At 34.0% G+C, this 24,945-nt stretch overlaps 1 protein-coding gene and 2 long non-coding RNA genes across 4 annotated transcripts; 2 read left to right on the top strand and 1 right to left on the bottom strand.

Annotated features, from left to right (window-relative positions):
- Positions 1 to 6,864: 6,864 nt before the first annotated feature.
- LOC140955414 (mediator of RNA polymerase II transcription subunit 15a-like) lies at positions 6,865 to 7,569 on the top strand. The gene is made up of 2 exons (XM_073408154.1): positions 6,865 to 6,930; positions 7,201 to 7,569. The coding sequence occupies exons 1-2, from the start codon at positions 6,865 to 6,867 to the stop codon at positions 7,567 to 7,569; spliced, it is 435 nt and encodes a 144-aa protein (XP_073264255.1).
- Positions 7,570 to 8,943: 1,374 nt separating this feature from the next.
- On the bottom strand, positions 8,944 to 10,489 carry LOC140955453 (uncharacterized). Its single transcript, XR_012169512.1, has 3 exons — positions 10,162 to 10,489; positions 9,908 to 9,974; positions 8,944 to 9,139 (listed from the first exon to the last, which is right to left on the bottom strand). It is a non-coding gene; the product is annotated as an uncharacterized lncRNA (long non-coding RNA).
- Positions 10,490 to 14,589: 4,100 nt separating this feature from the next.
- LOC118038116 (uncharacterized) lies at positions 14,590 to 17,405 on the top strand. Of its 2 annotated transcripts, XR_012169390.1 has the most exons (3): positions 14,590 to 14,712; positions 14,836 to 14,911; positions 15,282 to 17,405. It is a non-coding gene; the product is annotated as an uncharacterized lncRNA (long non-coding RNA). The 2 variants fall into 2 exon arrangements; XR_004685723.2 differs by lacking the exon at positions 14,590 to 14,712 and having other exon boundaries at positions 14,782 to 14,911.
- Positions 17,406 to 24,945: the final 7,540 nt, after the last annotated feature.

Here is a 24,945-nt window from a genome sequence, read left to right as displayed (position 1 = left end):
ATTACATGTGCTGTTTTGAAATAATTAATAGCTTGCTTAATGGGTCCGTTTTAAGTTTTACCGATGGTATTGCAGAGTGGTAATTTCTGTAAATTTATATATATATTAATTTGTATGGACGTTGATAAATGATAATGAATATTTAATATTTATGAGAAGTTGTGATTGGTTTGTTGGATAATCTCGAGGTAATGTAATATTTTTGCAAGTTTATTTACCTAACTTAGTTAATTAATACATGATGTCATCATAATTTTATAGAGGTTTGATATAATTCATGGATGATCGTTCATGGATGTATCGAGATTCACCCCAAGGATTGCGGAGGATGGATTATTGTAACGGGGTTCAGGGTTTTATTAATTTTACAACATCTATTTCTAGAAATTTTACTGGAGGCGGTATTAGGTGTCCATGCAGGAAGTGTCAAAATAAAAAGTATCTGCATCCAGATGTTGTAATGATGCATCTTCTACACAAAGGGTTTATGGAGAATTACCAGTGTTGGTATGCACATGAAAAAGTATTTGTTAGTAAGAGGAGAATGAGAGAAACAGTGGTTGGGTCAACTTTTAGTGCTAGCAACGTGCATGAAGCAGCAAATGACAACACTAATCCTTACAGAAATATGGTTATGGATGCAATGAGAATGAATGAAGGTAATGTCAGTCAATGTCCAATCATAGAAGAAGAACCTAATGCAGATGCAACTAGGTTTTTTGATTTGTTGAAAGATTCTGACGAACCATTATGGGATGGCTGCATAAACCACAGTAAATTATCGATCATAGCACATGTGTTCACCATCAAGTCAAATCACGGGTTGAGTGAGGTCGGGTATGAAAAAATTATTGATGGGGCAAGAAGCATTTTACTTGAAGGGAACAGGCTGAAAGATAACTTCTATACTGTGAAGTCCATGATGAAACCCCTCAGTTTAGGATACCAGAAAATTGACATGTGCCCTAACTTCTGCATGTTATACTTCTTTGAAAATGCTGAGCTGACCGAGTGCATGACATGTGGACATTCCTGTTACAAACCCAGAACTAGCAGGGGGAAGACTCTAATGGCATATAAAAAACTTAGATACTTCTCAATCACACCTAGACTGCAGATATTATTCATGTCACCAAGGACTGCTAAGCACATGACATGGCACCAATCACATGATGATAGGAATCAAACATGCCTTAATTTTGATGGTGATGGCAAAATCAAACAATATCGTTGATAAAATGAACCACAAATGATATTATTTTTAAAATACTTCTTGTCATTGTCATGACAACAAGTCTTCTTCCTATTCTTCCTAAAGTTCTTGTCAATCTATTTTTATGTAACACAATCAACAAGTAAGATGGATAGGAATTTGCAATGCAAAATGGGCCTGTGAGACTATGTATTGCCATCTATATTTTTTCCACAATATAAACCGGTGGGATGGTCCATGAGACCATTGCTATCAAGCATTTTTTCTACGAGATGGGTCCATGAGACCATTACCCCATAAGCTTGGGAATGGATAATTAATATGCTTTAATTTCAATTTAGTTGGAAAAAAAGAAAATTTAATGCTTATGCATAAAAAATAAATCTCAAGTGTTAAAATGCAACCACCGAACAATTAATGGACAATGGACCTTAGATTAATACATGATGCAACTTTCAATGGAATTATATTTGTGGAGGTATTTACTCAGATACGAATTATATTTCTTTCTTTTTTACTTAAACAAAATTCTATATACTACAACGAGCTTAAGAAAGTCATGTTCATCTAGAAAAAAGAAAAAAATCTATTTACGCGGATGTGTTTTTTCTACGAGATGGGTCCATGAGAACATTTCCATCTACATATTGGTCCTTGAGATCGTTGCCATCATGCATTTTTCCTCGAGGAGAGGCTGCGAGACGTCCTCTTCCAACCATCATGCATTTTTTCCACAAGATGGGCTTGTGGAAAAACTTTGGTTTAATTGGGAATGATATTATAGATTGGAAAATTTTTAATTAAAATAAATTTGATTATTTGATTGGAAAAAAAATCCTTAAATGTTATTAACACATGACATCAATTTATTTTCTTAAGAAAAAAAAATATTGTAACCATATTGTAAAATATTTTAAAAAAATTAAATTGTTTTAAATAGATAACTTTTGAATCATCAAGTAGTAAAAACACAGAAAGAGTGAAGAAAATGAAGAATAATCATAGTGGTGCGGGTCCACATCAATTTTTGTCCATGTTTTTGGTATTTTTCGCTTCATCCATTTACAACCGGAGAAAAGAACATCACCTAGTGCTTTTCTTGTCTCTTCTTGCTTGGAAGATAAGATATGTGAACTTTCAAGTGCCATTCATTTTAGTGCATGGACTTAGCTATTTGATCAAAGCTTCATCACAAGTTAAATTTGTTTAATTAAAAAAATTATATATAGATTTCTTTAATATATTTTTTATTTAAAAAAATTAAGTTAAAATTAAAAAATTTATATAAAAATATAGTCAAATAAATCGAGAATTATGTGTGTTAATAAATAAAAAAAACCATAAACGATGACTCAAAATAAAAACTAAAAAAATCAAGAGACAGATGTAGATCAAAATATTTAATTTCACAAGACATGACATTTACGCAATTGTATTTTCTAAAAATTCAAATTAAAATAATTTTTTTATTTAATCAAAAAATAATAAAAACAATACACACATTATCAATTGATTGAATAAAATAAAAGAAGAAAAAATAATATGCAATATTGCACATATTAGAAATATTATTTGAAAATAAATTTATTTTTATTTTTAAAAATAAAATTCATCTATACTAAAGATTTTTATATATTAAATTCAAAACAAATAAACTTCAAAATAATATGTAAGGTTGTACATAAACCCTTTAAAAAGAAAGTGATATAACAAAAGTGGAACAATTTTTATTAACTAAATAAACTTTATAACTATTATAAATTTGAAATATATATTAAAAATAAATATTAAAACCTATTATATTAATTTGTGAACTTATCAATTCAGATGTGAATTATATTTCTAAAATGTTATAAGAAATTTCTATATCCTACAACTAGCTTAAAAAAGTCATGTTCATCAAAATCATAGAGTACAGAAAAAAATGAATTGCATAAAATTATGACGATGATGGATATAAAAGACTTGCTATTTATATATATCTATAGAAATTACATGTGGAAAATTTAGGCCTTGAAAAAAATTTAAAAATAATATACTATTAATCTTGTTATTTGCATTCCGGAAACAAAACTAATATAGAGACTTGATTGATAAAAATTCATAAGAGCAAGTATTCAAATTAAAATAAATACATAAATCAATACAAGTTCTTAATTAGAAAAAAACAAGATACAAATACTCTGTGTAAGTGTCACTAACTCTTTGTATTTTCTAACTATTAAAGAATTGAATACATAATACACGTGTGATAAACATCAAAATAACTCCAATTGATTTTAAAAACTAACACTACATAGAAAAAAAAAATCTCAAGGCCTTTTTAGAAAACTAAGTACGTAGGCATACACCCAATCCAAGCACCGTCAAATCATTTTTTATACAAAGGGATGGGTCCCTAAGCTGTACATGGCATATAACAAAAATAAAATTAAAAGATAATAAAATTAAAAATAATAATTATAATCTTATAAATTATTTTAAATAAAATAAATATTGATTAAAAAATAAGAATCAAATCTGATAGATAAACAATTTGAATTAAAAAAATAAGAGAAAATTAAATAATGACCAAAATTAATATAAAAATCAAATTATGAGATATAAAATTAAAAAAAAAATTCAAAACAAAATAAAACCATATTTTTCTAAAAGATATTCAAATTAAAAGCATTATAAAAAAGAATATATATATATATTAAAACCCGAACTGGCCTGACAGGTTGACTCGGGACCCGGTCGACCCAGTGGCGAGACCGGTCAGGTTAAGGCAAAAGATCGGGGTAAGCAAAACCCGGTTGACCTGCTGGGTTGACCCATGACCCGGGCGACCCGGTAAAACCCGGTTGAGACTTGATTTTTTTTTCACCTAGTCAAAGACCCCTTTTTATATATTTTTTAGTTGGTTATTAACTCTTTTCAAAGTTCACTATATAAATACTAGAAAAATATATATTATGCTCATAAGAAAAAAATTATTTTTTCAATGTGGAATTTGAAGTCCTTTAATATATATACTCTATATTAACAAGAAAATAGTTATGTTTTTTCAATGTAAAATAAAAAATATTTTTGGTTTAAATACTTCAACTTAAAAGGATAACATACTAATATAATATCTTTTAAATGTGGGAAACAAAATCTTTTGAAATAATCTTTTAAACTTTATTATTTATAACATTTATAGCCTATATTCACATGTATTATTACATTACTAATATTTTATAATCATGACATCATTATTGTAATAATTACTCCTCTTACATAAACTTTCACCGCCTCAACCTCTTAATTGATCATAATTAGATTACTCTGATAATATCTTTTTTATTTATTTATTTTTTACATGAAGTCTTAATTTATTTATATAGGGGGTTATGAATTACAGAAATTGAGAAATTTGGAGTATTTTGACTTGAGAATTAATCATTTTGATAACAATATTTTATCATTTGTGGAGGGATTTTCATCTCTTAAATTACTATATTTAGATTATAATAGACCAGAAAGGTTAATAGATTTAAAAGATTTAGCGAGACTCTTGTGAGTGTTACACAATTTGCCACATTTGAAGAGAGCTGCTATAAGGATAATCCTTTTTTTGTGGAGAACCACTACCCAAAATATATGGTGTGGCTATGCTACCATCACTAATGCCAACTTCAACGAACAATGCAGATAATGATGGCTTCATGGATATATAGGTTTTATATGTGAGCTTTGGGGTTGTATACATTATAGTGTTGTTGGTGATAAGTGCAATTATGTATATAAATCTATATTGGCAACAAGCTTGGTTTCATTTTATTGAAGTGTGCATCAACAATTACTATTATTTTCTAGTGAACAATCTTCCCATTTTATCCAAGTTTGATTTTCATAGTCTTTTATCTTGATGGTACTAAGCCTTGGTGCATCGTTTTGGATTTTATTAGTTTCAAGTGATTTTCATTTGAGTTTTGTTTCTTTTTTAGCTTTTATGTGATATATAATAATGAAGTTTGTTCACTGATTGCTCTATGATTGGATTTATAAACTTAGGACTAGTAGTTTCTACGTGAATTAATCATTTAAGAGGATGCCTTGTTATTCTGGATTGGGTTTGGCAGACTGCATGTTGAAGAGGCTGTTCAGGTTAGTCCGAACAGGGTTCTATAATCATTAGTTATATAATCAACCCTAATCAGAATTTCCCAAGAAAGAATTAAGTAAAGACTTTAGTTAATGCTGATGAACACGAGTAAATGATTTGCTAAAGAGAAAACAATGTATTTAAGAACCATTGCAGGTTCTGGAGCCACATACCACTCATATTTACTGGGTTTGATCCCAAATTCAGACAAATCTATTTGTCCAGTTCGGAGAACCTTCAAACAAAAAGAAGAATTAAATCTTGTAAAATTGGCTATCATCAAAAGGACAAGAAACAGAACAAGAAGGATATGGTCAATTGCACTATCTGAGCAGAACACACCTGATGAAGAGTTTGCAAGTCTTCCAATTTCATTGTTTTGATGAAGAGTTTACATCACTCATTACTTCTGCACCAAGGTATGTGTTGTTCTCTATCAACCAATTTGAAAATTCTCTCCCTTTATTTGGATGTTTGTAAGATCCAAAGATTGTAGGTTCAACTGATGGTAAAGGAACTTGGGAAATGCTAGGCAAGCAAAGTCAAAATGGAGTAGTACCTTATCATATCCAAGAGAAGACTATCAAGGAACGAAGATATTTTCGGAGAATAACATAAAATAGATCAACCAAAAGCATTTCCAAAATTTGTCTTTACAGTGAACCATCTTACTGGTGGAGCAAAAACGTGATGGACAAATTGTTTAATAGGAAAAGAGGAATTCTTCACAGGGCACAGTCACAGATAAGTAATATGGAGTTACAATTTGTTAATTTACCTCAAGAAGATACAGTGCCACTGACTTCAAAGTTGTTCAAAAGGAAGGCATATAAGTACCTTGTGCCATCAAGATAGAGTCCGGTGACTGCTGTCGCAGATAATACTTTCCCAAGAACAACAGTGGGCGTGCCGGCGTGGCCTTTTAAAAATCCACGAGGATAGGGATGTGCCATTGGGATAGTTAAGAGAATCTTTGAGGAGAAAGAGAGCGATTCTCTCTTCCTCCAAGCAACCAAGAGGCAGCCATCCTTGCAAGGAAACCATTATTACAAACACCATCAACATCTGAAGGAACAGCCCCATCCTAATCAAATATAAGAATTTAAGAGATGAAAGCCTCTCCATTAATGATAAAATACTGTTATTAAAGTGATTTAATTCCAAGTCAAGGTGTTCCAAATTGCTCAATTTTGATAGTTCATTACCACCTGTATAAAAAAATTATGCAGTGAGACAAAGTAACTGAACTCAACCAACCCTGAATCTTGTCTGAAGGTGTACTTACACAGCCCTTTGCATGTTTCCATTCCATCAATATTGACATCCTCTTGAGTTTCCAGCATTAATTCCACTCTGCTATTTTTATCTCAACTAATTTATGTTGTCCTCTGCCTTTTTTGTTTTTTTATCAATTCCCTTTAGTTTGTTTGTGTTACTTTCTTTCTGACTGGCACTTGAAGAAATCAAGCATATGACCGACAATGTTTTGCTGGTTATTTGTACTTCCTAGATCAAAGTGATGAAGGAGACTTATTTCCCTGAAATAAATGAAATGTACCAGAGAATTGCTGCCAAGTTACAGCAGGTAAATTGTCTCCGCAATTTCTTCCGGATTATCTGTCCACGCATGATTATCTGCAATTTCCCCACGTTGAGCTTTTGTATTAATTTGTTTACCTCATCAGCATTGCCTGTCACTGTATCATCTGCACTAATCACCTACCCCTCCCCCCATCCTCCCCCACAACCATGTATCGACACAGAAGAATTGGAATAGAAACATTTTTTTTCACTAATGTTTTGTCACTGTATCATGCAATTTTTAGTTCTCGTGTATGTTAACTTTGCTTTCCAGCATGACTCTCATCCGCAACAACCGAAGTCAGAACAGCTTGAAAAGCTACAGGTATTCAAGGCCATGTTGGAGCGCTTGATAACATTCTTACAGGTCTCTAAAAACAACATCACACCTAGTTTCAAGGAGAAATTGGGTTCCTATGAGAAGCAGATTGTAAGTTTTCTAAACCCAAGCAGATTCAGGAGGCCAATTCCTAATCTACAGCTAGGACAACTTCCCCAGCCTCCAGTTCGTCAATTGCAGTCCCATGAAAATCAACTAAATCCCCAGTTGCAATCATTGAATGTGCAAGGTTCTATACCAACGATGCAGCAGAACAATATGTCAAGCTTGCAGCATGGGTTTCTATGTCACAACCATACATGATGATGCGGGACGAGAGGTTTTAAGAAAAGAAAAGGGGGGAAGAGAGAATGATGAGGATATTGTAGCAAAAATTTCACAGGATTTACTACAAATCCAAGCCAATTATACTTCATATGTATGTATATGATATGATGAGAAAATGAACATGTATGGAAAGTACAATATGTATAATGACCGAGTATAGAGTTAATATAACATTTGGTTTGAAGAAAACCAAAGTTTTGAAACCCGGCTCGGCCTGACGGGTTGACCTAGAACTCGGGGTTGGAACTAGATCGGGTTTAAGAAAAAACAGGGGAAGTCACAACCCGGGGTGACTTGGCTGACCCGACAAAACCTGATTGTAACCTATTGATTATTTTTTTTTTTATCAAAATGATATTATTTTGATTTATATATATATAAAAAAAGTTAGGGTTAACCCGGTGACCTAGGCAAAACAAGTGACCCGGGCCGGGTTTAAAAACATTGAAGGAAACATGACCAAAGATTTTCTTATGATTTAGGAGGAGCGATCATGATTGGATTTTCTGTTGGAAGAAGTCATGAGACAGGCAGAGCAGGTGTGTGGTTTTCCCTTCCCTTTACATTGATGTAATTTAATTCTTTAGGAGGAAAAGTCTGTTATATTTATGAGATTAACTTTGGCTAAAAGCATTCATGGTAGGATTTGCTAGGAAAGTAATTATGAGATTAGCCTCGACTAATGACATCCGTGATAGAAGCGTTGAGAAATGAATTATGAGATTAATTTTGACTAGTGACATCCGTGGTAGGATTTGCTGGAAAATAAATTATAAAATTAGCCTCGGCTAATTACATTCGTGTTAGAACTGTGGGGAACGATTAATAAGATTAGCTTCGATTAATGATATTCGTATTAGGATTGCCAAGAAATAATTAATACGAGTAACTATAGCTAACGGTGTCCACGCTCAGGAATGATCAATAAGACTCAATTTGTGAAGGGTACCGTGTTTGGATGACATGGAGAAAATTGATAAGTACAATAGATCAAAATTATTTAAGTTGGACCATGCAAAGTTGAAGACTTAGTGAATCCATTTAGGGGTGATCATTTTCGGTTCGGTTCGGTTTTTACCTAAAAAACCAACCAAACCGAATTATATTTTTTTCAAAAAAATCAACCGAAACCGAACCGAAACCGAGTCAAACCGACCGGTTTCGGTTCGGTTTGGTTCGGTTTTTAATGTTAAAAAACCGAGAAAACCTATAATATATTTTGGGCTGTTTCTAATGGGCTTTTAATTAAATTTTTGATGGGCTTGTAATTAATGACAATTTTGTCTACTTTTCTTATAAGATTCTTAACCAAATCAATTCTTTTTTTGGGTTGTTTTTTGCAACTGAATATTCATTTGTTGCCTTCCTAATAATTTTTCATTTGTTTTGTTTGAGGGGGCAGGACTCCTGCTGCAGATAAGTTTAAATAACGCATACCAACAAGTTAAAATACAAATTACAAAGCATTGCCTTCAAAGGGCTTAACAAAAACAACAACTAACATTATCATAAAATACTCCAATAGTCCAATTATCACCATCGAAACCTGAAATTAAAAATATAAAATTATAACTTGATGAATTAAATTAAAAGATATAAAAATAAAAGTATTCCACATCATATTTGAGCAATTTTCAAGAGAAATTCCAAGTAATAGAATGAAAATAGGAAGCTGAACAGAGAAACAAAAATCCAAATAGAAGCAGAAACAATTTTTCATATAAAGAATAAAAATCAATATGATTTTCCACCAACACGTACACTGAAGATCAAAATACATATAAGGAATCTCTCATTTCCTTAATTATCAACGAAAATAAAGCACAAACATGGGTTTTCAATTCTGCCTACGTGGTTTGGAAAACAGTTTTACATATTCTGCACTTCCTCATATTGTTGTTGTCAATTTGACTAATTTGAAGAAAAAGAAAATAATTAATTTGCAATTCTAACTAATTAATTTGCAATGCCGCAAGCACTAGATCAAAATATATAAATTCCTTTCAGTGCTTAAACATGGGTTTTCAATTATCAACGAAAATAAGCACAAACATGGGTTTTCAATTCTACAAACATTCCTTTCATTGCTCAAGAATAAAAACCCAATTAAAGCAATCACAAACATTTATGCAAGCAATACAGGAAAATAAAAACCCAATAAAAAACTACAAATGGTTACATTAGATATGGATTTTTGAGCATTCAAAACAACAACCGTGTCTCTGACCTCTGCATTGAAAAGCAAATACAATAAATATAATAGAGGATAGACTAATTAATTAATTAAAACAGAAAAAACATCATTAAAACTTACTGCAATAAAATCAAACTTTCTTCTCGAATCTACAGTAGTATAGTCCGTTTTAGACCCAACATCTTATCTGCAACCATAAAAATAAAAAAATTACCAGAAGAAATTCAGCAAGGTCATTAATAAATTATGATCTTGTTGTAGAAGGGGCTGAAAAAAATGACAATGAGAGAATGTTGACAGGATGCATATGTGAAATGTTATAAAGATTCAGAGAAGTGTATGTGATCTTGTATAGATGAAGAGGAAAGGCCAACTAGATAGGTTCTGCTGTTCTGGAACACGTTGATCTATTGTTGAGACTTGAGAGGCTTGATTGGTTTCAACTTTCAAATTTCAGCTGATGCTTGACGTTTCTCTGGTTGTCTGTGTTTGAGAGTCTAAGACTCTAAGGAGAAGGGGGAGCGGCCGCGGGTGCTGGTGTTAGGATTTCAGCTGATGCTTGGCATGTCTCTGGTGTTTGAGAATCTAGGGAAAGGCGGCGATTGCGGGTGTGCTAGGGTTAGGATTTAGCTGAGCGTGTCTCTGATGTTTGAGAGAAAGAGAAGGGGCGGCCGCACTGCTAGGGTTAGGTTACTGAAGGCAAAGATTTTTTTTCTATTTATAGTATTTTTTTATTAGAACCGGTTCGGTTCGGTTTGGGTTTACCGGTTTCAACAGCACAAAACCGAAAACTGAACCGAACCGGAAGTTTTTCTAAAAATTTTAATCGGTTTAATCGGTTTTTTTTCTCGGTTCGGTTTTTTCGGTTAATTTTTGATCAGTTTTCTTGGTTAAATCGGTTTATCGGTTTTTTTGCTCACCCCTAAATCCATTTAAACAAAGTTATGAGTTCATGTAAGAAGATAAGAGTATCCAATTAAAGATATGTAACTTGTACCAATATAATTGCATCTATATGAAGTTTTTATAACAGATCCTTCTAATACCAAGAGAGCTCGTTAGTTTTAGGACTCTGTTTTTGTTAAACTTATGTACAAATTAACCTTAAGCATATTTGTATTAACTAGTACATGTTATAAGCTATATATTTTGTATAATCTTCTACGTGTATAAAAACTCTCAGATAGACTTGAAGCATATTATTTTGTGTAAACTTTATGTGTATAAAAACTCTCAGCTAGACTTGAAGCGTGTTATTTTGTGTAAACACTATTGCATATATTTCCATTTGATTTACCTTTAAAAGATGAATAGTTTCTTATAACCATCTACTAATTGTTAATTCATGAATGATATGATTTAATTAGACCTTTATTCGCATAAAATGGAGTCCATTTTAATTCTTCGAGTAAATGGCAATCTTTGCGGGACCTAAAAAAACATTACCCTCAATTTAAAAGCATATATTGTGATCTTTTTACATTGATGGAACAACATAATTGGGACTGTTACGCGCACTCATTCGTATTCTTACAGTGTAATTTTATAGGTAAAATAATAAAATCTATAACTAATTCATAACATTTATTTCTATTAATTCGTTTAATTTAAGTTAACATTATGTTATAAAGTTCATACCCTGAATATCAATTACAAAATTTAATTTATGTGGTATTTTTAAAATTTTAGTTAAACTCTAATGAATAATCATAAATTAATTACAATATTTATTTTTGTATTTTTTTTAAATATGATAATGATGCAATTTTTTTGCTTTTTATAAATTATGCATGAAAACATTAGGAATTGGTTGTATGCAAACAAACAAAAATATATTTTTGTATTTTTGAAATAATTGTTTTAGTTTTTTTATTTTTTTTCAAACTTTTAGAGAAAAAACAAATATTTTTAATATCAAGTTAGTATTTATAGTGTAAGTTTTACATCTTGATATTAAGTGAAATTGTTGGGAGAACATGTAAGGGACTTGCAAATAATTTTAAAATGATAAAACTTTTGTTCTTAGAATTGTTTTGAGATTATGTAGAGCATATTCGACTAGATACTAAAATAATGAACAAACTAAGGTTAAAAAGTGAGTTGTTAAGCGTGTTTGCTAAATACATCTTTATCTAAAAGTCAGAGACATGAAAAAAATTTGAAGATTGTGTTTGATAAACATGTCTTTAAAAAAAATAAAAAACCATTTCTTCTTTGGTAAAAATCAGGCATGCCAAACATGCTCATAAGGTTGAGGTGGGCTAGGCCACATAGGTTATGCTTATTGGGCTCAAGGCCCAAGTCACACATATGGCTCTGAAAAAAGGGTGGGAGATACATTAAATGGCTTTGAAAAAGGGACCTCTCGGTCAGCTTTTATGAGGCTGAAAAGGGGACAGTGAACACTGTCAAATGACATATTATCTAGATTTTTTTTTTATAACTTGACGTTGACGAGTATAATGTTGTATTGAATCAAAACATTCTATTTTTATCAAAACATATCATTTTATTTAAATAAAACAACATTATTTTGAAAATCCTAAACTAAATTAGGTCATATATTCCCCTTTTGATTTCAGCTCTTAATTCTTAAATTTGTTCAATTAGATCCTCAAAAGGATGTCTACAAGGTTCCATGTACTAAATAAAAAACAATAGACTTCCTTATCTTCACCCTTTAATTTTTACAAGCTTTAATCTAAAATTGACAGCTGTTTTTACAATTGAATCCGAAAAAAAAAAAACTTAATTATTATCCTTTTGGTATCATCAAATGTTTCCTTTTCTTTTTCCAGTAAATAACCTTTTAATATTCTGAAAAAACAAAGCTTATGCTACGTCCATGTTTTATTTTAACCCTTTGTAACACACATGGCAGTGGTGTAGGTTTAAGAAATAACATGACACACAGGCCATGGTTGAATGAATTATTTGTAAAATATCTTCATTTTATTTTATTTATTACAAAGATGATAGCAATGTGTGATACAACTAAACCAAGAATTGACTTAGATTTCTAATTATAATATAATTATCGTTATAATTATAATATATTTTATATTTTATAATATAATAAAATATATAACTAAAAATTGTAAAATAATTTATATTTTATAGGAATGAATTAATTGTAAAATTAAAATTTTTCCCTATGAAACTTTCTAAAACTACCGACAGTAGCTAATAAACCATTTGTTAGCTTTATACTTTGTTATCTCATTTATAATCATTTTCATCATGATTTCATCGGGTAACGCAATACAAAGGCTCAGCTATGCTAAAGGCAAAGATATATTTTCGTTTATTTGCGTGGTTACTTTTATGTTTGAATTAACCATAGCCAAAAAAATTATTTAGTAAAATTAAAAATGCAATTTATTAAATTCTTGATGGGGCTCAATGCATTTCGCACTTCAACTGCAGGTAGTTGTTTGCTACTTCTATCATTGAAAGAGATTACTATCAAATCAGCGGATGCTATAAAAAGTTTTCCATAATCTAAAAAATTAATTTTATGTTTTTATATATTTTTCTAACCTAGCTATCATGCCTTCTCCCATTATCATTTAACTTATTTTCAAATAATTTTAATCAATTTACTTCCTTTTACTCCTAGAAAAACCAAATCTCACTAGCACTGTTGCCTCCTTGTGGTTTTTCAACCCAGAAATTCTTGAGGTATATGTACTAGCAAGCTAGCTCTTTATCTTTTCTTTTTGTCTCGCTTATGTTCTTAAATTATTATTATTTTCTTTTAACATAAAACTGCTTTTATTCTCAGCTATAATCATCTGCCAGTTGAGGTTCATCAACTCCCTACTTCCATGAATGTCATCAGATCCATCAAACAACAAATAAATAAAAACATGAAGACTATCGAAGAAATTCTTTGACTGGATCCATATCAGCACAAAGTATGTCAGCAATAATCTCAACTATTCTTTTAATGCTTCATCTTTTATTCAACATTTACTCTGCTCTTTATAAATACACATCAAACTATATTTTTTCTCAGTAATTAATGTGTAGAGCGAAAGATTTACATGTAAAGCTTTGATAGCTGATATGATCTTCATAGAGAATGGTGGTATCAAAGCTGCCCCTTATGCACAAAATCATTTTCTAACAAAGGCATAATTTTTACATGTATTGGACACAATGAAATAACGGTGGTTCCATGGTTAGGAGCTCTTTTCTATTGCTTTTCATGTCCCAAACTAGATTATGCATTTTCTTTGCATCTTTTTAATAATTCCTAATGTTTATTTATCTAACTTCTAAACATTTTATGGATTTTCCTGAACTAATAATGCCTTATGTTTATTTATCTTTCATGTCCCAAACTAGATTATACATTTTCTTTTGATTAGGGTTGATTATTTTTCTTGGGAAACTAGATTGTATTGTGACTGATGGCAATGATGTTGCAACATTTCTAATGGTTGGAAAAACTGCTGAAAACTTCTTTGGCTCCTCTGCCCACTGCTATCTCTATGACAAGGGGGTTCATTGATTGCATCCCACCTCCCGTGATTGAAAATTTAAACAAGGACAAGATTTTCCAGCTGAGATTTGAAGCTTTTCGCTCTGCTATCAACTTTTGTGACATCATTGTTACCAATGTCTTTGACGACATTGTAACTGCTGAAGCTCCACAACTACCTGCTGAACCAGAGCTGCATGTGGTTGATATTCTTCTTAATGATCAAGCAGCTTCATCATCCTCTAAAGTTGCCTTCTCCACTGGACCCAACAACACCATCACCTGTTGCTCCGTCTAAAACTAGTGTTAATTTATCACAACAGCCACAAGTGTCCCCAAGGCAACCATATATGGTTGGTCCTTTGCCATCACAAACTAAAAGAATGCTGCTGTTTGAAGATAGACAGCTGTTGTTTGAAGATTAAACGCCTACTGAAAGGTGACAGGCTGCTCCTTTCTCTCATTTAAAAGTTGTTGCCTTTCAATTTCAGCAGTGTCAGTTGTTTCTTTTTGTTTGATGAGTAGCAAATACATAACTTATTAATTTATTTTGGATTCATAGCTCTGCAATAGCTGCTGCAGCTGATCCTCGAGGTGAATTTGCATCACTTGACCGTGATACATCAGCCATCACTGAGGTAAATGATCCACCAAGCAAATGCCAATGCCCTTTGCTTACACGCACCGTTTAAATATAACCACGGCCACGCCAGTCTTGTTTTTCATTTCTGGTAGTTGTTACTATTGCGAAAGACTCGTGTAACTAAGCTAGCAAATTCTCTAGAATCTACTATATTTGTAACAACTTATGGCACAGAAGGAGAATATAGAATGCAATTCAATTATCGTGTTTTGCCCTCTGTTCCCTCTTCTCTTTCTCTCGTCTTCTTCCCACCATCCCTCTGTTATTCTACGTATTCTTTATGTTAGCTGGGATGGCCACTGCCACCCTAGCTCATCAATTGGATTCTCTTCTAATTGGTTCTCTCAAGAATCAACTTGCCACAGATTCCTACAAGCTGCGGGCAAATCTTCAGTGTTTCCACAGGCAGCCTCATGAGCAAAAGAAAGACAATCTGCGACCACTCCAAGCTTCTCGTTGCTCCCCTGTTCCGATTAGAAACAGAGATTCAAGAAGCTATGCCACTGTCCTGAGACAAGAGTTCCAACGAAATCTACTGTAAGTTCCCAAGACACTCTTTTTCTAGAAAATCATTCCTCTGCTTTGCATAAAGTGATCCAATAATCTGTAGAAGAGGAATCTGTATGGTTAGGATATAGTCTCGTTGGGTCAATTAAAGAGGGTGTGGATTAACGTAGGCCCGTTTTCACTATGCAATAGAGACATTGAAGATAAAGCAGGAAGAGGAAAAGAAGCCTCAATCGCTCAACATGAGTGTTTGAAGTGGCTCGACTCAAAGAAACCAAATTCAGTTGTTTGTATTTGCTTTGGAAGCATGGCAAACTTCATTGCCTCTCAGCTTAAGGAGATTGCAACAGATCTCGAAGCTTCTGGGCATCAATTTATCTAGGTAGTTAGAAGAAACAAAAAGAGTCAATAAGACAAGGAAGATTTTCTTCCTGAAGGATTTGAGGAAAGAATAGAAGGCAAAGGGCTAATTATCAGAGGAAGGGCACTCCAAGTTTTGCTTCTTTATCATGAAGCAATAGGTGCATTTGTGACTCATTGAGGATGGAACTCAACTCTTGAAGGCAAAAGGCCAATATTTGATGAGCAATTCTATAATGAAAAGTTGGTGACTGATGTTTTAAAAACTGGAGTTAAGGGAATGGCGTAGAGTGCATGGAGATCATGTTAAAAGTGAAGCTGTAGAGAAGGCAATCACTCAAATTCTCAAAGAAGCAGAGGAAATGAGAAGCAGAGCAAAGAAGCTAGGAGAAACGACCAGGAAGGCTGTTGAATAAGGTGGATCATCTTGCTCCGATTTCAATGCTTTGATTGAATAACTGAGGTGGGGTCGCCCTTGAAACAATGCATAGAATTATTTTTTTTTAGTTTAACGTGGGTGTCCGGGCTAGCTTGCGCATACCTCGACTAATTCCACAGGCCCTAAAGTTAACGATCATGTAAGCCTCCAGTGGCCATCATATAAGCAATCTAGGTCTCGAACCTAAGATCACAGAGGAAGCAAACCTTTTGGTCTCAATCTCTTAATATTTTGTTTCTACTTAATAGTGGTTTTGGCAATTTATTTTCAGACAAGTCTTGAGAGTTGAAAGAGTAATCACAGCCGAGTCAATGACCAATCCAAATCAATTCCCTTCCTAATGATTTAGGAATGACAAGTCCAGCTTATATATTTAGCCCAAATAACTATTCAAATAGAAAGGTTGAGCTTAGAGACAGTACACTGCAAATGAAGAACCCAATAGCTAGACATACAGGACAAACAATCATCACAAACTAGGAACGACCGTCTCCCTAGTAACAAATTTAACAAATTCACCTTCTGAAGTTGGAGAACTTGCGAAAACTAGCCGCCACAAAATAACAGCAAGTATCTATGTAGTCTTCGATGAAGTAGAACCACCTGCATCGCCAATATGGATTGATGTAGAGAACTGTTGCAATCATTATCACCACAATTGTATAACGTACACCAAAACTGATGTAGAAAAACTCCATGTCTATGAAACCATCATCTCCTTGTTCATCATTAGGCACTGGCTGGGATGGCACTGCTTCCTCACTACAATTGTTTCGCAATGGAGGTCCACACAAGTTACCTGTGGTTACCTGACAAGTTACAAAAGTCAATTACAGAATTATTTTTCCAAACAACACTCATACTGGTGGTCTTCCATAATCTTTTTCCAAACAACCCTCATATTGTTTGATGAATTATTTTCTTTATCCCTATTCAAATGTTTTCATACATGAATACTGTAGAGTATATATTGCAGTGTGAGATAAGGTTAACTCATTGCATTTTCATAAATTGAAAGGATTTCTCTTCTTTTCTTTGTCAATTACAGCACATGCATAGAGGTGTTCATATTCAGAGTAAATGCTATTGTAATGTTTTCACAGAGACTCCCATGGTTTGCAACTAATTCACTTGTATATCTTGGAACATAGCCATAAATGAAGTTTCTTCTAGTTCAAGAAAATTAACCATGAAGCTCGTAGCTACAATTTTTAGACAGAAGGGTGGCCAAGTAAACTTCTATACTCTGGAGGAAGTAAAAATAAATGTCTATGCATTTTGATGTCTATGTATATTACTTGACCGACACTTGCTTATGTCATTATTTGTTTTTACTTTTGCTAATGATTCCTCGCATTTCTGATATCGATGTGGTTTGTGAGCTCAGGGTTCTTGCTCGCTGCTACAAACTTCTCTATACTTTGCCTGGTCATTAAGAATGAAACGTAATGATTTACATGTGCAGAATGGAGACATTAAAGACGCATCTTTCGTTTTCTTTCATAAATCAGTTTATAAAACATTCTTACAGAAATTCTATATCATGCGTTCACAAATATCGCATATAAGCAAATCAATCTAAACATATCCATTGCTTGATCTTTATATATATATATATATATACACACACACACATTTAGTAGATGAAAAAATGCATAATTTAGAAAAATATCTATTCTATTTAAAAATAATAGGGTGTTTGAATATTTACTTACTTTCTTTACTTAAACAGCGGAGGTCTGAAATCTTAGCTCAAAAAACCTATTCGCAAGCATATAAACCCGTTAAAATCCCTCCAAGACTCAACTATAATAATTTGTTAACTGCATGCTACCTGATAAACTAATCATAGCTTAGAACATTCAGAATTCTATTATACATATATATATATAATCCAGATAGCAATTTATAATAATTCCCGAAATCATTTCTGGGCATTATTGACATATATATAGTCCACGTATTCTTTACTACTTTCATCATAGCTATTTCTATAAAAACTGGATTAATGCACCGTTTATGGTATTAAAAACCAGAGAGAACAAGCTTTTCCTATGTATAAAATTTGGATAAAAAACTGTATCTATTCAAATCATTTTTTGGATCAAACAGTAGCCCCTGTAAAATACTTAAACTAACAACTTCTAACTTTATTATCTAATTGTTAACCTAATACTTTTATACCATTTAACAACCACTAAGCAATTATATTTTCATGATCTATACCACTAAGCAATTATATTTTCATAACCTAATACTTCTTTTATAAAGGCATTTGCACCGTCTTCCTATTTTTGACCGCATGGAGAAAAGTGAAATTGTGAAAGGCCTAGAATAAAGAAAAGGGCAGAGAATAGAGACCAGTAGTGGAAAACAAGACAGGGACACAGTCATCCAAGGGAGCGGGGAAGAATCTTATAGAGAGGTTTCTCTGTTTTGAGGAGTGGATTTATGTCGACTGAGTTTGATTTGGCTTTGGTTGGGGTTTGTTGTTTTCTGATTTTGCTTCTAATTCAAAGACCGAGACTTAGAAAGCATATTATATGTGTGTGTTAACCCATGTCTGCTCCTGCAACTGCATGATGGATGGCGCGAGCTTGCCATTGAAAGAAACTTGACTAAACTTGATAGAATTGTTTGTGTGTTCTTGCCTGCTTCCATTCAATTAATCAACAGCTACACTTATTGTAGGGCTGCGAGCTATTGTCAGCCCCATTCGACTATTGTTTGCTACCAGCAATCATAGAAGGATCCTGCTAATTCTCAGCATGTCTTGTGACTCTGCTAATCCTTAGCTTGTCTTTGTGACGATGGTGATCAAGGGCTTTGTTTTTTTTTCTTTACTATAGCGCAGCATCGCCAAACAGCCTTTCATCCAAAAAATTGTTGGAATGAACTGTCATTGAGATTAATTGCTGAAATCACGAGGATAGAATCCATTAGCTCCACAAAATATGTATCACCATGATCCCAGCCAAATTCTGTGTAAATAGTTATTACTTTCAATACTTAGCAGCCTTGTATATGATATAAGAACATGATCTCATGACGTGTTTTGTCCCGTCATGTGCAATTTGTGCAATTTGTATAGTTGCTTTATTCTCACAAAACAGCCTCATGGTTGCCCTAGATTAGAAGCCAATTTCTTCGATTATTGCTTCTCATCTAGGCCATTTACATCCTATTGCTTTCTTCCCTTTTGGTGGCATGATCTTCCATGTTTCATTCTTTTGTAAAGTTGTCATTTCTTCGATTATTGCTTGATTCCATTTTGGATTACTCAAGGCTTCTTGCATTGTGTTTGGGATGTGTTCAGAAGACAGCTTTTGCACAAAGGTCTTGAGTGGCTGTGACAATCTTTGGGTATTGACATGATTAGCAATTGGATATTTAGTTTCTCCTCTCTATGGTCTGGTGAGTATCAACTTGGTGGCTTGCCCAGTTACACCTAGGAGGTAATTTGTAGCCAACAAAACCATCTTTAATATTATTAAGAGAGAGATTTGCGAACTATACCTCAAGATTATTCTTAGGAGAATGATTGGTTGATACTGAACCGAGAGGGGGCTGTTCTTGTTCTTGTTCATTCTCTGTCTCGTTATTCTACCCAACTCTTGTGTTTGTGTATCTAAACCATGGCCAGTTCTCCCAATTATAACCATGGTCCGTATTCTACTCTTCACCAATCATCTCCCCCTGAAGAGAAGAATGAGAAGCTGGCTCTTGAAAGAAGTATTCAGTTTCTAGAAATGTAACATCCATTGTGATGTAAAGGCGTCTTGTTGCAGGATCATAGCATCGGTAGCCCTTCTTATGTTGTGTATAGCCCGGGAATATGCAGCGGACTGCACATGGATGAAGTTCTTTGATTTTTGTGAAGATGGACATAAGCTACGCATCCAAATTATTTTTGGTGGAAGCATAAGTATAAACGGGAGAGGCACATGATGGGTGAGAGCTTGTAATGGAGTATTAAAGTTTAAGACCCTAGACGACATTCGGTTCAACAAGTAGACAGCGGTTGTGACTACATCTGTCCAAAACCGTAGAGGTGCATTTGCTGCTGTTAAGAGGGCCCAAGTTGTTTCCAGAATATGTCTGTTCTTCTTCTCTGCAACATCATTTTGCTGTGGTGTTTGGTAGCATATTGTCTCATGGTATAGCCCACATGCTTGGAAGTACTCCTGCAACTCTTTATTGTCATACTCCTCACCATTGTCAGAATGAAGGATCTGAAGTTCGGCAGAGAATTGGGTTTTGATCATAGTATGGAAAGAGCGAAAAATCCTTGCTACCTCATTCTTACTTTTCATCAAATATAGCAATGCCATGCGTGTGCAGTCATCCACAAAAATCACAAAACATCTGATGCCTGAAGAAACTGAAACGGGAGCTGGTCCACAAATGTCCGAGTGAATTAACATAAATGGTGTCTCACACCTTTTTGAATTTATTGGTTAGGAAACTCGATGACTTTTAGCTAAAATGCAGGTTTTACATTTTAACATTGTATTGTCTGAGTTGGAAAACAAACTAGGAAATAAATGTCTTAAGTAGGAGAATGACGAGTGTCCCAAGCGGTGATGCCACAACCAGATATCATGTTCTTTGTTACCAAGATGACGAGCATTGTTCACCTGACCAACACTGAAGTCATCAATGTAGTACAACCCCCCTTGTTTTGTACCACAACTAATAATCTCCTTGGTTAGAATATCCTGAAACAAACAAATTTTATGATAGATTAGCGGGCAGCAGTTCAAATCCTCAGTAACTTGTCCTATCAACAATAATTTATTGGAAAGAGTTGCAACAAGTAGAGTGTTTGATAAAGAAAAAGAGGATGACAATGCCACTTCTCCAGCCCCTGTAACTGGATATTTTTCACCATTTACATTGGTATGCATGAGATCCATTTTGGTTGAGTCGTTTCAATAAAGTCTTGTGGATCGAATGTCATGTGATCAGGTGCCTCAAAATCAATAATCCAACCGAGGTTACCTGATTCATTCTGGGCCAGGGAATAATTTGCTGCTGCTGGTGAAGAATCCTCTTGAGATATAAGAGAAAGGTGAGGTTTGATGGAAGAAAAAGAAGTGCTCTCAGCGCTGACAAGTGTAGCCCGACCACTTTCACGCTTTTTCTTTGTCTTGAGTTCATGCCACCAGTCCGGATATCCATGGAGCTTGAAACAGGTTTTCTTAGTGTGTTTCATATTCCCACAGTGTGTACAACCACCTCCCTCAGCTTGTGTTTTTGATTACATGCCTAGCTTCCCATCTGTTACCACTTGAAGAGAAGGATGCTGTTGTGATTTCTGTCCTCCTTTTGATATCATGGCCATGCTGGAAATGGTATCTGCTTTTGATAACATCACCATTTGTCTCAGATCTTCTCATCCTACATGGGCATATGCCTGTTTGATTGTTGGAAAAGGGTGAAGTTGAAGCACATCAGCTTGAATCTTGTCCAAGCGATCATCAAGTCCGTCCAAGAAAGTATAAATTCTATCTTCCTGTATAATAGAGTTATATTTCTGTATATCAACTTCACACTTCATGGGATTTGGACGCCGAAGATCAATCTCTCTCCAAAAACCTTGAAGAGTGTTGTAATATGTTTCAATTGATCCTTCCCCCTATTTGAGTCTTGTCACCCTTCTCTTGAGATCATAGACTTGTGAGGTGTTGGAGCCATCAAAATACATTGTGGCAATAGCATCTCATACTGCCTTAGCCATTGGAAATCTGATGTAATTTCCAATTAGTTTTGGATTCATGGAGTTGATTGGCCATGGATCGACATTTTATCAAAGAAAAGCTCGAGGCCAAGATAGTTCAATTTCCATTTGTAAAATCAGAAGACCAACTAGTGGACATTCTCACAAAAGTTGTTTCAAGCAAAGTATTTCATAACTTGCTAGACAAGTTGGGCATTGAAGACATCTATGCACCATTTTGAGGGAGAGTGTTGGCATGAACTGTCATTGAGATTAATTGCTGAAATCACGAGGATAGAATCCATTAGCTCCACAAAATATGTATCACCATGATCCCAGCCAAATTCTGTGTAAATAGTTATTACTTTCAATACTTAGCAGCCTTATATATGATATAAGAACATGATCTCATATTCAGAAAAGCAATAAATAAGAATATATCATTGTAACATAAATGACCTTGCTAGCGACTCCCCATATTTTCCTTGTTGCCTGAATCAATTCTATCAGCTATCCAATTTCTTATTCAACTTGTACATAACGTCCTTTTTTTTTGTATTTAGGCCCTTGCAGATTTTGCTTCAGCGAGTTCTGCCCCCTAGGGCTCATAGTAATATTTTGCAAGCAAGGGCTCACTTTCATCTTCTCAATGGATCAATAACAAGCTACTGCAGTAGTAAAAGCTTCTATCCAACCAGCCTTCCCCTGTTGCTAACAATGTAGCTTTTTCAAGTAGCTAAAGTTTTGCTTCAATAAATGCCACGACATCATCAATAACCATTCATACAGACACAACAAAGTCAACAGGATCATCAAAATCCAAGTATTTCTAGTGGCTCCTCGTCATCCAAGAAGCATTTGCAGAATCAGCAGCATAAACCACATGGGATTGAATTAGGTGGAATCAGCAGCGATCATCAAGATCCAACCATCTGCAAAATCATCAACAGAATCATTCCCTGCCGAACTAGTAGCGGCAGCTGATGCAAAATCAGAATGTTACTAACAAACACCTCCTCCTTTTGCAATGTCATTTGCTCCATCAACGGAACCACAACTTCCCCAGGTCTTGATGTTTCATTGCTGGTTCAGAATCATGCTCTTCTCCAAAGCCCTCCAACGGCAGCAAGGCATGGCTATCACTTCATCACTGCGGCCCAAGCAACACAACAGATGAATTACCGTGTGCCTGAAGAAGAGAAAAATGGAGGAAATGACACTTCAAATATGGAAGGAGAGAGGAAAGCCGATATGGTTGGAGGACAGACCCCATTAACTGTTGGGCAGTCAATTGTGTTCTCTTGGCTATATTTAACAGACTCCTCTGTTTCAACAATGCAGCTGCAACTTCCATTCATAGTGAAACACCAACAACTAGTAATGGAAGTGTTTATTCGGACCACATCTCATCATCATCATCTATAGGCACCAAGTTACCTAATGCACTTCTGCATCTCCTCAAAATCTTGTTCAAAGCGGCAGTAGCAGTAGCAGTTATGCACTGCAACAGACTCAACTAATCTACACTAATGCTTTTATGCAAGCTCAAGCTCAACATGTGGCAAATTCAACAAGCTTTGCATCAGCAGCTAGTGGGTTTCATTTGCAAAGACATCGCAATGAGCAGCAACCGCAATGCATCGGCAACCTCTTCTACAAGGATGTTGTTGTTATCTCATCCAGTCATGTAAATTTTTGTGACTCCCAACTCCTAGCAACCACGAGAGGATGTTTCCAGTTTTTTTGTTTTTTTTTTTTTTCAACAACTAATGCTGAGATAATAAAAATAGAGGAACAACTGATTGAGCTCCAGCATTCGAGTAGAGTTTAATAAAAATATAAAGCAAGGTCAGATGCGTAAGCCTTGTTTTATAAATTTTTATTTAAATTTTAATAATTTTTTTCAATTATTATATATATGACATAAAAATTTGTTCATGAGAGTTCAATTTAAATCACTTTTTTTAATCTTAGAATTTTTAAATATATTTTGACCATGATTTTATCATATTTATTATTATTTTAACTTTCAATCGCACATAAAAGTATGAACATGCTATTTTGATTTTTTTTTTAATTTGTTGTGACAATTATAGAATATTCTTTTAATAGAAACAATGATTCTAGTAAACAAAAAAAGCTTGCATTCACCGAGATAAACAAAAAATATGTTAATAAGAAAAATTATCTTGATGGAGAAAAATTCAAAATGACTATATTTTCAAGTTTATTAATAATGCTAACGAGTTCCCTTAGACTTGGATATTTTGTTTTACAGTTAAAGGTTTTTTTTTATCTCCACAGCATAACACTAGCATACAAACTTGTATATTTTTAATATAATATCTCACATTAGCGAGTGAGGATTTAGTAGCTGACCTTATTAGTGCTGATTGCTAACTTGTCAAATGCATTTTGGAGCCATGCATGTTTGCCAAGAATAAATATGTGAGAGTGGTAAGGCTTAAAGCAGACAATATTTCGCAGGTTGGATCGGGCTGTGACATTTGGTATCAGAGTCGGCCTTATTGGTTGTTTGGTTGTGCCGATGGTATCGTCGGGCTCCTTAAAAAAGGTGAATTGTGATATCTCACATCGGCGGGTGAGGATTTGATAGTTAGCCTTATTAGTAAAGTTGGTTGTTGACTTGTCAGACGCGTTTTGGGGTCATGCGTGGCTTCCAAAAACAAATTCGTGATGGCAGTAAGGCCCAAAGCCAATAATATTTGCCAGGTTGGGCCGGGCTGTGACATTTGGTATCAAAGCCGACCTCATTGGATGTCTGGTTGTGCCAACAAGGTCATCGGGCTCCATAAGAGGGGTGGATTGTAATATCCCACATCGACGGGTGAGGATTTGGTAGCTGGCCTTATTAGTAATGTAACGCCCGACGATTTCGTGAGCATTTAAAATTAATTCCTACAATTTGGTACGTAAAGATACGGGTATTTTTTTTTACACTGTAACTAAATTTCTACCAAAATTTCAATTGAGTCCCCCCTAT

The sequence above is a fragment of the Populus alba genome, chromosome 3 (assembly GCF_005239225.2).
Source record: "Populus alba chromosome 3, ASM523922v2, whole genome shotgun sequence".
In the NCBI taxonomy this organism is placed as follows: Eukaryota; Viridiplantae; Streptophyta; class Magnoliopsida; order Malpighiales; family Salicaceae; genus Populus; species Populus alba.
This window is presented reverse-complemented; position numbering and strand designations above follow the sequence as displayed.